The sequence below is a fragment of the Scatophagus argus genome, chromosome 14 (assembly GCF_020382885.2).
Source record: "Scatophagus argus isolate fScaArg1 chromosome 14, fScaArg1.pri, whole genome shotgun sequence".
Taxonomy (NCBI): Eukaryota; Metazoa; Chordata; class Actinopteri; family Scatophagidae; genus Scatophagus; species Scatophagus argus.
The window spans coordinates 8,561,641-8,575,583 of NC_058506.1; the positions used below are offsets into that span (position 1 = coordinate 8,561,641).

The 13,943-nt window shown below is 39.1% G+C and overlaps 2 protein-coding genes across 4 annotated transcripts; one reads left to right on the plus strand and one right to left on the minus strand.

Moving 5' to 3' along the window:
- Positions 1 to 217: 217 nt before the first annotated feature.
- Positions 218 to 5,998, minus strand: ppme1 (protein phosphatase methylesterase 1). Its single transcript, XM_046411395.1, has 14 exons — positions 5,694 to 5,998; positions 4,469 to 4,562; positions 4,216 to 4,308; positions 3,991 to 4,048; positions 3,161 to 3,212; positions 2,804 to 2,958; positions 2,534 to 2,624; positions 2,272 to 2,337; positions 2,057 to 2,183; positions 1,848 to 1,977; positions 1,588 to 1,632; positions 1,409 to 1,473; positions 1,153 to 1,220; positions 218 to 936 (listed from the first exon to the last, which is right to left on the minus strand). Exons 1-14 carry the CDS (start codon positions 5,777 to 5,779, stop codon positions 933 to 935), a joined length of 1,134 nt encoding a protein of 377 aa, XP_046267351.1. The 5' UTR covers positions 5,780 to 5,998; the 3' UTR covers positions 218 to 932.
- A 4,023-nt stretch (positions 5,999 to 10,021) lies between these two features.
- On the plus strand, positions 10,022 to 12,778 carry LOC124071220 (mitochondrial uncoupling protein 2-like). Of its 3 annotated transcripts, none has more exons than XM_046411719.1 (8): positions 10,022 to 10,182; positions 10,373 to 10,504; positions 10,756 to 10,889; positions 11,013 to 11,220; positions 11,300 to 11,497; positions 11,589 to 11,690; positions 11,801 to 11,981; positions 12,074 to 12,778. In XM_046411719.1, the coding sequence occupies exons 3-8, from the start codon at positions 10,764 to 10,766 to the stop codon at positions 12,186 to 12,188; spliced, it is 930 nt and encodes a 309-aa protein (XP_046267675.1). In that variant the 5' UTR covers positions 10,022 to 10,182; positions 10,373 to 10,504; positions 10,756 to 10,763; the 3' UTR covers positions 12,189 to 12,778. The 3 variants fall into 3 exon arrangements, with proteins under 3 accessions (XP_046267675.1, XP_046267677.1, XP_046267676.1); XM_046411720.1 differs by having other exon boundaries at positions 10,062 to 10,182; positions 10,425 to 10,504; XM_046411721.1 differs by lacking the exon at positions 12,074 to 12,778 and having other exon boundaries at positions 11,801 to 11,985.
- The last annotated feature ends 1,165 nt before the right edge of the window (positions 12,779 to 13,943 follow it).

Genomic DNA, 13,943 nt, shown 5'->3' on the forward strand with positions numbered 1-13,943 from the left:
ACAAACCAACCCTGGCAACACATTTAAATTAGTACAATAGGAAAACAGAATTTATGATAGTAACACAGTGAAGGTCTTATCTAACACAAATGAAAGAGCTTTTACTTATATTGTTTTTGACTGCCAAGTCTGAGTCACTGACGCAGAACAAATAGCAGCCACTGTCTAATCATGTGCACATAGTTCACTGAGAAGGAATTCAAATGTGGACACAATATCAGAATTTCATCACAGAGTTTATGTACAACATACACCTCCACCATAAAATTGGGCTGCAAAACAAACAAACAAAAAATACAAACAAACAAAAAAAAACCCTCTGATGTCACAATGATCACTTTGCTTCAAATAACAAGTGATAAGTAGAACTTGAGCAGAATCAGAATACATGTTACCTTCTAAACAACAACAACAACAACAGTGACTGTAAGCTGGGCTTCGCCTTTAGCTTAGCATTTATCCTGCTACATGATATCATGTTAAATGAACTCCCACGTTCAAAATGATCATGGTGTCTTTTAAGACGCATACCAAATATACAAGCATGACATTTTTACAGCATCCATCTTTAATCATTGTTTGAATTCAAACAGTACAAACACAAAATATTAACAATGAAGCAATCACTCAAAATAAAACAGTAATTAGGGGGAACAATACATTTCAGAGATTAAAAAAAACAAAAAAAACAAACAAAAAAAAAACACTGTAAAGAAAAGGTACAATCAAATCCCAGTGTTTTAAAATAAAAATAAGGCAAAGCTGAAAGGCAAAGTATCTACATAACAAAAGCATAACAATAATAATAATAATAACAATAATAATGCTTGTTATATTTTCCTCCATTTGCTGTTAAATTGTACGAGGATGTGGATGAATCTTGAAACACTTCTTTTATGGCTGCTGGCTATATTTAGACTGAAAACTGTAAATTAGCTGTGGAAAAAGATCATTACATAAAATCAATGTGGATTCTGCATCTACATCTCTGCTATTGAAATTACTACCTCAGTATTTTTTACATTAACATTTCAGTCTTTTATAATTCTACACAAAAGCAATGTTAAATTCTTATTATGCTACACAATAATCAATTACTACTTGAAAAGTAGTCGCATGATGTATGTTATCTTTTATAGGAAGCTCACTTACCACAGGTATCCTTCCTTAAACTCGGTGAATTTGTGCCGGACCATAAATGTTGCTAGAGCATCTGCTACCTGACAACAGATGAGAAGATTAAATTAATAAAGTGGCAACAAACTGAGTCTGAATCAAACAGAGACAACAACAACTAATTTGGTAAGTGAAAGATCTTGGTTGAAGTATATCTACAAACAGCAATTCAGACATTGTCAAAGGACAATACATACAGTGCATGGTGTACACTCAGCTAAACAGCCCTTACTTTTTCAGGTGCGTCCTCGTGGACGGCATGACCACACTGAGGGAGGACCTGCATCTGAAACTTTCCTGTGGACAATATGGATAAGGTTAGGGGCTGTGCAGTCTTCCATATAAGAATCAAATGAGGAAAAAACAAACAAAACAGTAAATATGCATAAAATCTCAATTTGTGCTTCTTACCTTGCATCTGTCCAATAGTAAGGTCTTTGTCAAGCCTGTCCACTCCTGTACAATGGATCAAGTCAGGGGTGAAAACGTGCAGTCAATAGGAAAAAAAAAAAAAAAAAGCCAAAAAAGCTTAGAATAAATTTTGAATCATATTTGTATTCATCCAAACTAGTAGGACATGACCTGAAAATCCATCAAAACCACCTATCCAGGTCATTTTTATGCGTTCAATGAACCAAATAATAATGTAAGTTAGCTGTGAGGGAACTAACCTGCGAGCAGGAGTAGTTTTGGTGCAGGGCAGGTGAGGAAAAGGGCAGAGAGGCCTCTGAACCAGCCCTCCCAGTATTTTTCCGTCTTTGACAGCTCCACTCGCCAGGTAAAGATGCTTTCCTTTTTTATCTGTACGGAAGAAATAAACCTTTTCAGCTACTTTTCAACATCTCACAAACACAGACATGTTGCAACAGAAAGACGAAACCTCTTGGTCATCTTCCTTCATCCTTTTCTTGTTGGATTCTTCTTCCACCTCTTCATCCTCTTCTTCTTCTATTATACCTTCACCAATGCTGTTGGACACCCCTGGACTGCTGGTGGATTCCTCACATCTGTAAATGTCACAACAGAGAAAATTAGCATGAAACTTAGAAAACCACACAGGACTTAAGGCACAAACAGGAAACAGAGAAGACATACTTTTTCACCTGTCCTCCCATTGACACTCGTGCCGACTCCACGTTCCGGATCTGGCCGCTCTTCACGCTGAAAGCAAAAAGGAAAAGGAAAAATTCAGACACGTGTGTAACACAAATGATACCAGTTGAAAATGCCAGATGAAAATCCCAACGAGTAGGAGATTAAAATTGGACAATCTAAATATGTCCTTTCCTTGCTTCATTTCAATCATTCTCCAAATGGGTTTAGTAAACAATGTTTATTAATCATGTTTCATGCTTACCTCCACTCAATGGCATTCTCCAGAGATTTAAATGTCTTTGGCCGGCTTCTGAGGAAATTCTGCATGCTGTTCAAAGCATCCATTGCTGTTCCTGAAAGCAATTAGCAAAAGTATCATTAATAAAACCACTATTCTCATCGTCAATTTGATTTGATTATGAATATTACATAGCATATAGATTCTCTGCTAATTTAAAGTAGTCATAAAATCGACATAAATTGAGAAATGTCCATTTAAGATATTTCCATTTGAGAAAGCACAAGCTCTGACCTTCTACAACGTCAATGACACAGAGGCCAAGCAGAGATGGTATATGATTGGCAGTAGCTGTATGAACTGCAATGGCCCCACCCATGCTGTGTCCAATAATCATGATTGGTGGCGGATTTTCTCCATAGAGTGTCTCCACCACTTTGCCAATATCCCTGTTAAAAAAAATAAATAAATAAAAAATAAAAATCAAGTATAACCAGTTAACACTGCAACATTTCCATCATATGCGTTAGTGTTTCTTATTAGAGAGACAGAAATTGTTGACAGCCTGCAGATCACCGCTGTTTAAAATGTGAGTGTGTATGTAGCTCTGACAAAATCCAGTGTGTCTTAGCTGCACACACAGCAACTTACTTGGCCATCGTGTCTGCTGAGAGATCATCAGGATTTTTCACTTTGGTGTCGCCTGCAGGTGGTGCGAGAGAAGCAGATTTCACCATTTGGTCTGTCCAAGTTCATGAATAAACAAAGAATGACCTGCCAAATGATGTAATGGAAGCCGTAATGGGTCCCCAAATCACAAAGCTTCTAATTACAGGTGGGTAATGCGTACCAACATGTGGTTCTGCAATTTCACTTCTTAGTGATTTGCTATTTGAACAGTAAAATCTGATAAAGACTTATAATGACAGAAAAATAACTTAAGTGGCCCCCACCTTATTTCATCACCCTAAAACACTTCAACATTAAAGAGTAAATAAACCCCTAAACTACTTTTTTTTTCTGCTGAAAACCGTTTTAAATAGATATTTAATGGTGTTACTGATCGATTGAGGTCCAGATCTTCACATTTTAATGCAAGTATTTGAATTTTATGTTTGTATTATAAACTTCTGACTTCTAGAGGTTAACACTTTGGTGATGTTTTGAAGGCAGCCTATGTGTCATCCCGATGTGGGTGGGTTTATGTGGGTTTAACGTACAGACTGACTTGTTTCTTTATACTGTGAGCACAGATATGTTGTTGTTCATTTTATGGTTAGTTCCGTGTTTATAGTATTTAGTAGGCTAGTTAGCGAGTTTAGACAGCTGCAGGCTTTAGCTTGTAGTTTAACTTTGTGTGTTTTAAAGAGTTGTAATTGTACCAAACCAAACTGACAAATCCGAATCATCAGATCTCAGTTTCCTAGAGTGAATTTCCTAGAATGTGTCTTGCTACTAATCTTGTCATTGCTTATGTTTACCATGTGCTCGAAGGTCCATAGCCACCACCCTGCAGTTGATCCTGCTGCATATGACGGCCTGCAAAGAAGACACATGCAGAAACCATTTAAAATCAAATGTTATACAGCATGCGGAAACAAAACAACAGCTTCATAAATACTCCACATTATGCTGGTGTGTATTTTAAATAGAAGTCATCTGTCAGAGTTAAGAGGTTGCAGAGTTTCTGTAACAGTTATGCTCACAGTAAACACTGCCCAGGAGAGTGCAGAGTGGCCTCCTCCATGGAGCAAAAGCAGCACAGGACCATGGGAACCACTGCAGTAAATTCTGAAAATGTTCAAGGTAGTCAAGGAAATATACATAGTAGAGACACACAAGTATATGCTGCACAAAAGTGAATAAAGATTAACTCTGTTAACTGATTATCTTCAAATGTTACATATCACACTGAGGCTATAATGCATACTGGCAAACAGAAACAGCAGTCAAGGATATATCTTTGCCATTTTCATTTTCCACCTCAACATCCTCCATGGTTTCAAAGTACTGACTCCAGGGCAGGGGGGAGAAATCTCTCTTCCGTCCGGGGCTTAAAGAATAATAATAAAAAAAAAAAAGACAAGCAAAATGTAAACTAAAGCCACGATGCAGCAGGATTATTAAAACACACTGTGCAAGAAAATAAGTGAAGAAGAAAATCTAACTCTCTGATACTGCAGCCTTTTTCAAATGGTGGATAAAATATCATGTATGACAAAAGAAGGATTTTCAAAATAACACATTGTGAAATTTAATAAAATATTATCCAACCATGCCACATGTTCACTGTTTCATTCAGCATCATTCCTTTGTAATCATTATGTCTTACCTCAGATTAAAGCAGCCATACATGTACAAAACTGCAGTATTCTAATGCACTGGCTACTGGTTATTTATCTGACCAAAAATTGAGTATTTTTTGAGGGCAATGATTCACAGTTTACTTGTTGCTGTAGTTTGATTTATTCATGCACTCACTCAAGAGAGCTTGGATACAGACAACACAATGTGACACGTAACATATGAGGACATGCCTACCAAAAGCAAAAACTTGTTTATACAACTACTGTAGCAGGCTGTGGAGATGAAAATGGATGGTGGTCCGAAACCTGCAGCTCAATAAAATCTAACCTGTCTGTGGAGACATACTCCTAGTCTGCTAGTCTCATTTTAGTATCTCCAGACACTCAACGCACACAATTAGCACCAGGTAAAATATGAAAGTGCCAGATAGATTTTATTGACTCACCATACATACATAAATATTATCACTTGCCATTAGGACAGCGGACAAAGATAAGGTGTTGTCACACTGACACTGATACTACATGCAGGCTGTTTATAGTGTGTCATGAATGCTCACTCTAAGCCTTGCTAAAAGAGTGTTAGCTAGCTAATGATCACTATTACTGTCAGATTGAACTCAGTTTAGTCTAAAAACTATATATTTCTTAGGTTATATTACCAAACTACTCGTTTAACCTGCCACTACTGGTCATAACTCTCATAGCATAAACCGGCTTAACTACCTAACGCGGTCACAGCTGTCATGTCCTTCAATGAACTGTAAACATATGAGTTCAGTGGAACAGCAACTGATGTGACAGTGGATATTAGAAAAATGTAACGTTACACAGTCAACAGTGTTCACAGCATGCTATTACGATGCTAGCTAACTCACCCCATTTTCATTTTGGAGCCGGACTGAAAACCACCAGCCATAGGAGGTCTGGAAGCTAAAAGGTTTAAATGCAACTGTTTCTCCATGTTGTCGAAAGCGGGGTCAGTCTGTCAGGAAACGTTCAATAGGACCTTTCCTCTCTTTCGCAGCATATGATTTTCTTCGACACCTGCAGCTACACTAGCCAGACATGGGATAGACACCAGCTAACGCTCGGTTTCTACGTTTATACGAGAAGCTAACCAGAACTCTTCTTCTGCGACTGTGATTATTTTGGGTTTTCTTCTTCGTCTTTTTTTCCCTTCTTCTTCTCCTTCTTTGATTTTCTTTCCTAGTAGGTTAGCGTGAACCTTTCAAAGCATTACTGCCATCTACTGAAACTACCTTACATGTGGTTTTCAACTATTTGTTTTTTGACTTGAAGGTTTTCAGCAGTTCAGTCAAAGAAGGGGTCTTAGGCTACTTTTAGGGCGTTTCATTTTGAATTTGATTGATTGAACCATTTTTATGTTTTAGGTTTTTGATTTAGATTAATCTGTAAGAAAGGAAATATTAAACCGATCAACAGTTTCAATATCAGATCAGATCAGATCAGATCAGAATTCCTTTATTAATCCCTGGAAGGAAATTCTTGAAATATATTTTCAATATTTCAATATTTCAATATTTGATCAATATGTGATTAATTCACATCACAATAGATATAACAAAACTGAACAACGTGGTCAATCACAGGAAATGTCATTTTAACAGGAAATTGTTTTTGTAAATGATTCTAAACAAAGCAAATCATGGTAAAATTAAGAGTTGCTCACTGAAGACTGAGACTGATGATACATAGACACAAATGCCCATGGCATCACATTTGAAATAATTTTAAAGAAATTTTAAAGAATTGTGTCATTTTCAATCACTTAGTATTAGCTTGTAATTTTCTTTTAGATTGAACTGTAATGTCCCAGCACTATACTGAGTGGATTACATGACTTCAATAATGTGATGACCAGATACCCTGTCTTTTAAAATTTAAGCTTTACACAGATGCTCACTTAAAACATTGTAATGTACATCTGCAGAACGGTTTAAAAAAATTAAAATACATAAAAACATATGTACATAAATTAATGAACTAATTTACTATTTACTAAGCACAACACTGACTAGAAAACTAGCGTTTCAGCTGTTTTTTAGGAGTGACAAACCCAGGTATAATAAGATGAAACATGATATTTTCCAAGTCCCAAACAAGTGTTTTTGTGCCTGAATCTTGCTAGACTTTAATTGCTAGATTGAATTAAAAATTGAAACTTAGAACAGTTTCATTTCAGTGTATCAAATGTAAAGACTGTACAGAATCCCTGTTGGCAGAAAAGTGCAGTGCCCAATTTTATTGTGAACACAAGGTGGCAGCAGTGCACTCTTTGCTTTACCCATGTAACTGAGCTGATTTATGTAAAGGAGCACTCCATCTATTTTACACATGAAATTCCTTTTATTCATAACAGTTGGTTTACAGCTGTACACTGTGTGCCGTGGCTCTGCAGGAGTTTTGTCCAGTCTAAAAAAAAAAATCTTTTGTGACGTTGTAAAGACGTTATCAGGGTTATCTCAGCTTTCATTTGGAGATGACAAATGACTAAACCACTGAAGACGGCTTATTAATATTTGCTCATTTGCTGGTGGTGTCTTGAAATACCCAATAATGGCAGCGTTATTATCGATAATAATGAGAAATAAAGTCTAAAGGTGTTTGGATGTGATTATGATCACTAGGGTAGCTCTCTGAACACTGCAGTTGCAGCTTCAGTCCCGTAATATGAGTCACTGTTAATCGGAGACAACTGAGAGACTTATAAATGCAGTTACGTAAAAGTTCTGTCACAACAGCTGACCGCCAACAGTTGCAGGCTAATACTAATTTGATTTTGAGAGTCAGGGGAGAGGGCAGGAAGAGGTGAAGGTGAATAAACATTGTCGTTTGCAATTTTACTTTAAGCATTGGCTAAGCCTTCATTGATCATTGGGATGTGATAATCATCTTATTCAATCAGCTCAGACACAATATAGAAACAGTTAAAACTTTGAGGTTACACCTGTCAAAAGCTCAACCAACAATCAAACTATTGATCTATGAGCAGAAAAAGAATGGACAAAAGTTGATAAAAGCGACACACACAGCTTTGTGACCAACAATGCCAGTCAAAGTATGAATAATTAACAAACAGGCGAGTCGTTCCTGGTATGTGGGGCCATTTGTTCTCCCAGTGAAATATCTCTTTATATGTGCTGTGTAATAGTGATCTAGAGAAATAAACTGGCAGTCATGCTGGTGTGGTTTCCTTCAAGCCTTAGAAAACCATTAGTTAAAATAAGATTAAGGCAAAAGTTCCTAAAAGTTGTCTGAATGAAGACATGGCAGTCCATGCTTATGGGTTCCACTAACCTTTAGGTAATACAGCGGCTGACTTTATTTATAGCATAACGGTCTTTATTTATAGTGTGGTGGAGATAGTCTTTCACAGCACTGATTCATGGTTCGTGGTATTCAAAGAGCAGGACAGCACAGTGATGACGGTACCCTGCCTACTCAGTTTCATTGCTGGGACTGTCAGGGCAGTCACTCCAGACTGGTTAAAGCCAGACCAGAGAGTTGTTTACTGGTCAGAATGTGTGCTCAAAGGTTATTCACACAGTGCTCTCAAGGGCCTCATATTAGCATCCTGTCAAGGAAGCAAGTGGTGAAGGCAGCACCCCTTTTCCCCTGGCTTTGAGGTTCAACTATGTTCTTTGTCATGCGAATCGGATAAAAGAAAATGAATGAGTCAACATGTAAAATGCAGCTGAAATAAGATGAAAATACTTTGAAAATGGATTATTGCCTTGAAGTTCTTTGTCTAAACACGTGTGCACCGTGGACACAGTGTGTACAATATCTTGTACAATTTCTTGAACACTACTACTATGTCTACTACAACTGCTAACAACAAGGTTAAATAACTGAAAGAAATGAAGGGAAGAATTAATCAGTTGAAAAGATAAAATAAGCCTTTATTGAACCACTTGATTTAAAGTATATAAACCACCTAATTCTAATGCTGGCAAAACTGTAACCAGTAGCCCACATTAGGTTCTCAGTCAACACATACCCGCAACTTATGGCCCCTGGAAAGAATGCGTGAGAGGTGCAGATCACTTGCAGAGGCAGTACTTCTCCTCAGCCTTGTTTACCGAAACAACTTCTGCAGTTTTGGGTAAGGTGTCATATGGAAAATAAACTTTATCTGTACACAGTAATGTTGATACAGCATGGGGCACACACAGTACAAAGATAACAGATGAAACAGCAGTATAAGAGGAAAACACTAGTGTGCATGTTGCAGAGTAAAGAATAAGTAGTGCCATTTCTGGACTAGAACAACACCCTGACACATGTAACAGCAAGTGTAACACAAGATATGTGCAGGTCACACTTTTGCATAGTCAACCGCCTGACTTGACGTAGGCTTGCTGGAGCCCTGGCCTGGAACTGCTGTGGAAAGTCACATGTGCAGAGGAATGTGTCCGGAGAACTCGAGCGCTCTACCAACAAAGTGTGTCACCTCTCTAACCCTTTCCATTCGGCATCCACTCCTCTCCGTGAGTGCTGCATGTTTGTCTGCACAGATGCTAACAGCTTGAATGATTGCATACAGATGCTGTGTGCATCCTCCCACCCCGTTCATCATATGGATTGGCAGAGAAGCATGGTGGTTTCTTCGCCTAGAACATTTCATAACTTTATTACTTGTGGGGAGGAGGGATGAGGGAATTCCTAAAACTCCTGAGCGAGTTCTGCATTGTGTTGTTGGGTACTCACACTGAGAGAAGGATGTGGTGCAAATGTTGTTCCCCCACAGAACTCTTCTCACCTAGTCAAATGCCCCATGAAAACATTCAGGGAATCCAGACAGGCCTCTCTGTCTGATTGGCCGCTTATGCCAACCAATAGAAACATGAGGTATGCTCCTTGATGTCAGTGTGCAGTAACATGAGCTGGTCGGCACATGTGTTAAAGCTGAAATTTTGTGTAAACTCTGGATTCAAAACTTGACATAAGAAAATGTATGATATTGTCAGGGAATAGGTTTTACTGTGATGTTAGCTGTGAAACAACTGTACAAATACTCTAAACATGTGCTCATAGAGAATGAGTCCATACCAGGCTGCCATAATGACACTGTGATGAGCAGATCAACAAGTGCTCAAATATCCGGTTGCGTCTCGCAGACCCTGGTAAACATGGGTTACACATAACAGGTGTGTATTTCTTGTGAGTCTGCCACACAGTCATGTGCGAAAGGTGCCTATAAATTCAGGAGCTTCAGGGAGCAGAAGGCACACAGCATGAGACGAGGGCACTAAAGGAACAAACCGCCTTAAGGATTGTACATTCTGTCTTCTGGGCTGGATTATTAAATTACCTGGAAAATATTTAGGTAACTTGCATGAGGTAAGAGTAATTTTTAAATTTTTTTTTTAAATGTTTAAATTTAAATTTAAAGTTGTTTCATGGTTGTTTGTTTTTTTCTTTTTTTTTTGCACATTTGAACTGAAGCAGAATGAATCACACAATAACCACAATGATAGCATTAGTGTTAATAAAATGCATGAAAGTAAAACGTAAATGTTTGTTTTTCCAGTGAGTAGCTGTATGTTTGCTGGCTCACTTCAAACGGAGTTTATGGCCCACAGCATTTCCACATCAAAACCGTCTCCAAACACCAGCGTGCTTCTCGAGAAAACCTGAGGCTTTTCTTCACCATCACTTTCAGGTATGCATTGTGTTTAGCATGGACATTTAGTACTCTCAGTATTAAAGTACAAGTTGTTGTTTTGTTACAGTTACTGTAGGCGTGATAATCAGAGCAAATGATTATGAACAGTTACATTCTGTGTGTGTTTGTACCGATGAGCTGAGTGATGACTTTCTGAGTGCATCTTTGGTGTGTGTGGTGTGATATTCATAGAGGTCTGGGGCAAATAGCATTACGATCAGATTTTTCCATTTATGTAATCGACGCAGGTGTAGAAATGGTTGGCATGAAACCCCAAGACATGGTGCCCTCTGCGGCAGTTAAGTTCTTCGGAGCAGGCACGGCTGCCTGCATAGCTGACCTCGTCACCTTTCCACTGGACACAGCCAAAGTCAGGCTACAGGTGTGACGCACTTGGCACATTATAACATCAGATGTTCCAACATTATGCCTATATTATGTAATTATACCTTATCAAAGCTGCACTCAACCTGCTGATAACCTTGAATATTATCCTATCACCCAGATTCAGGGAGAGTCTCAGAAAGTTGAACGGGGCAATGCCATGAAGTATCGAGGAGTTTTTGGCACCATCACCACCATGGTGCGCACAGAGGGGCCCAGGAGCCTCTACAGTGGCCTGGTGGCAGGACTCCAGAGGCAGATGAGCTTCGCCTCTGTCCGAATTGGTCTTTATGACTCCATGAAGCAATTCTACACTCGAGGCACTGAGAGTGAGTGTCATTGTATTATATGAGGGAGGATGTATCCTTCCCACTGCTTCATTGTGACTAATACACACATGCTGCACAGGTGCTGGGATTGTCACTAGGCTCATGGCGGGCTGTACAACAGGAGCCATGGCTGTGGCTTTTGCACAACCAACAGATGTGGTGAAGGTGCGCTTCCAAGCTCAGGTACGACTGGCTGATGGTGGGAGGAGATACAACAGCACCCTGGACGCCTACAAGACGATTGCCCGAGATGAGGGAGTAAGGGGCCTTTGGAAAGGTGCTATTTTCACTCCAAAGTATTAACAGATTTATTATAAAACAGAAATTTCATCTACTGGTTATGATGACCACCCTCTCCTTTTGTTTAGGTTGTATGCCCAACATCACCCGTAATGCCATCGTAAACTGTGCAGAGCTGGTGACCTATGACATGATCAAAGAACTCATCCTGAAGTACGACCTGATGACAGGTAAAGCAAACTAACTGAGGGACTGCAGCTATCAGTCCAATTTCCTTCACATCCAAATACAAATATGAAATACTGTGGAAGGACACGACTTAGCTTCTGTTCCCCTACAGACAACCTGCCATGTCACTTCACTGCTGCCTTCGGCGCAGGTTTCTGCACAACAGTTGTGGCTTCTCCTGTGGACGTGGTGAAAACACGGTTTATGAATTCAGGGTCTGGCCAGTACAGCAGTGCTATCAACTGTGCTCTCACCATGCTTAGACATGAAGGACCCACAGCTTTTTATAAAGGGTAAACCCACGCTTATGTAACACTGAAACGAACACCAATAAAACAGTAAGTTTGGCATGCTTCTTAACTTGTCTTTCCTTTGCCTCCTTCAGGTTCATGCCTTCCTTCCTGCGACTGGGGTCCTGGAACATTGTAATGTTCGTCACATATGAACAAATTAAAAGAGGCATGGCCAGGGCACAACAGTACTGGGAGTCACCATTTTGACCTCATCACTTTCTTATGCTAGGACTGCACAGACGCAACGGTCTGAACGTTCACCATGATGCAGTGAAGAGGCCGGTGACAGGTCGGCAGGAAGTTCTTTGACTCTTTGACTTCCTGATGAACACAGACTCTGAGGGCTCGTTGCAATACTAGAAGTAATTTATGGATTCAGGTATAAAGAGACATTTTATGCATTGTAATGGTGGGCGCCACCATTAGTACAATGCTTATTCAGGAGTAAAGGTTGAATGTGAAAGTGTTATTCCAGAAGGTTTTGATCAGCTGGCTGTTATGTAACTGAGAATTGATTTCATGTTTACAAGAACGAACTGTGAGATAATATGAATAATGTTACATTGTGATTTTATTTTTCAACACAGACCTATACAGTGACCATTTTTATGTTCCTTATGTTTCTGTATTGTGGATTGTTTACAGAGTTTACCATTATTGCATGTTGTCAGTAGTTTATGGGTTAATCTATGTGCTGCTTATTGTAAATAACATGAATTATTGCTGGTCAATAAGTCATAAATATGTCGTGCATACCTATAAATAATGCCAAAAATGAATACATGAAGGGACATGTTTTCTTTGTCAACTGATTTTTGTTACATATTTTGCACCAACCAACCCTGGAGGAAAGTTTACTGAAAGAACATTAGGTGACTGAAGTGGAGTGACAAATAAGACATCAGAGAAGCAGTGTCTTGATACTGCTTCTTCAGAAGAATCAGCTGCCGTCTGAAAATAACTAACAGGAGCAGAAAAAAAACTTAGTTCTAAATCTCTTCTCTGTCTATGTGTATTCATATTTGATAAATAATGGTACATCTCTGACCCTCTGATTTTGGACAGACAGTGGTCAGCAAAACATGGTTTCAAAACATGTCTAATCAAGTGAATATTCACAGCCATGTTTCTACATAACCCAAGGACCAAGCATTTAGGGTGCCTCACATGCAGCATTTAGGTTCAGCATATATATCTTCGGAGGTTGCCAGACCAGAAAATTCACTCATCTGAACATTTCGGCAGGTGCTGCCCTGAAAGCCGATCTGTGACCCTACTTAGAAAGACAACAAGGTATACTCCTCTTGCACTGAGCCTCTGAATAAGGGCTTGGAATAGCTCATCTGTTCCTCATGCTCCATTCTTCCTGTATAGAGAGCCTCATACAGTGACATGTGCAGGACAACATGTACCCAAGCATTCACTGATAGCACTTGCAGTTCATATATTTCATATCATATGATGTCTCATCTTCATTAAGAACAGGACTTGTAGGCTCATATTATACACATTGCTTCAGAAATAATTGTCCTGCCAACCCACAACCTCTCAGATCTCAACAACAGCACTATCGCTTGCATGGTGCTCACCATACCACGTGACCTCGGACGCCCAGCCCAGCTCAGCCCATTTTTCACTTCCATCTGGTTGCAGATATAGGACACTCAGATGTCCGTAGAGGTGCCAGATTCCATAGCTCGCTAATCACAGAGACACACAATATATTTCATACATGTGTATTTATGCTGTATGTTCCAGGACAATTGTACACTGTGGAAACAAATAAAAGCTAAAATCTACCCTCTCTACAGATTCACTACTGCAACTACAGTATAAACACCAATTTTAATGCAGTGCTCTATTGCTTTACAGAGTGTTGTTTACCTACATTGGTCAGATATACAATATTGTCGATTTATTTTCAAAAGATAACTGAGGACAAAAACACCCAAAAAACCAAAC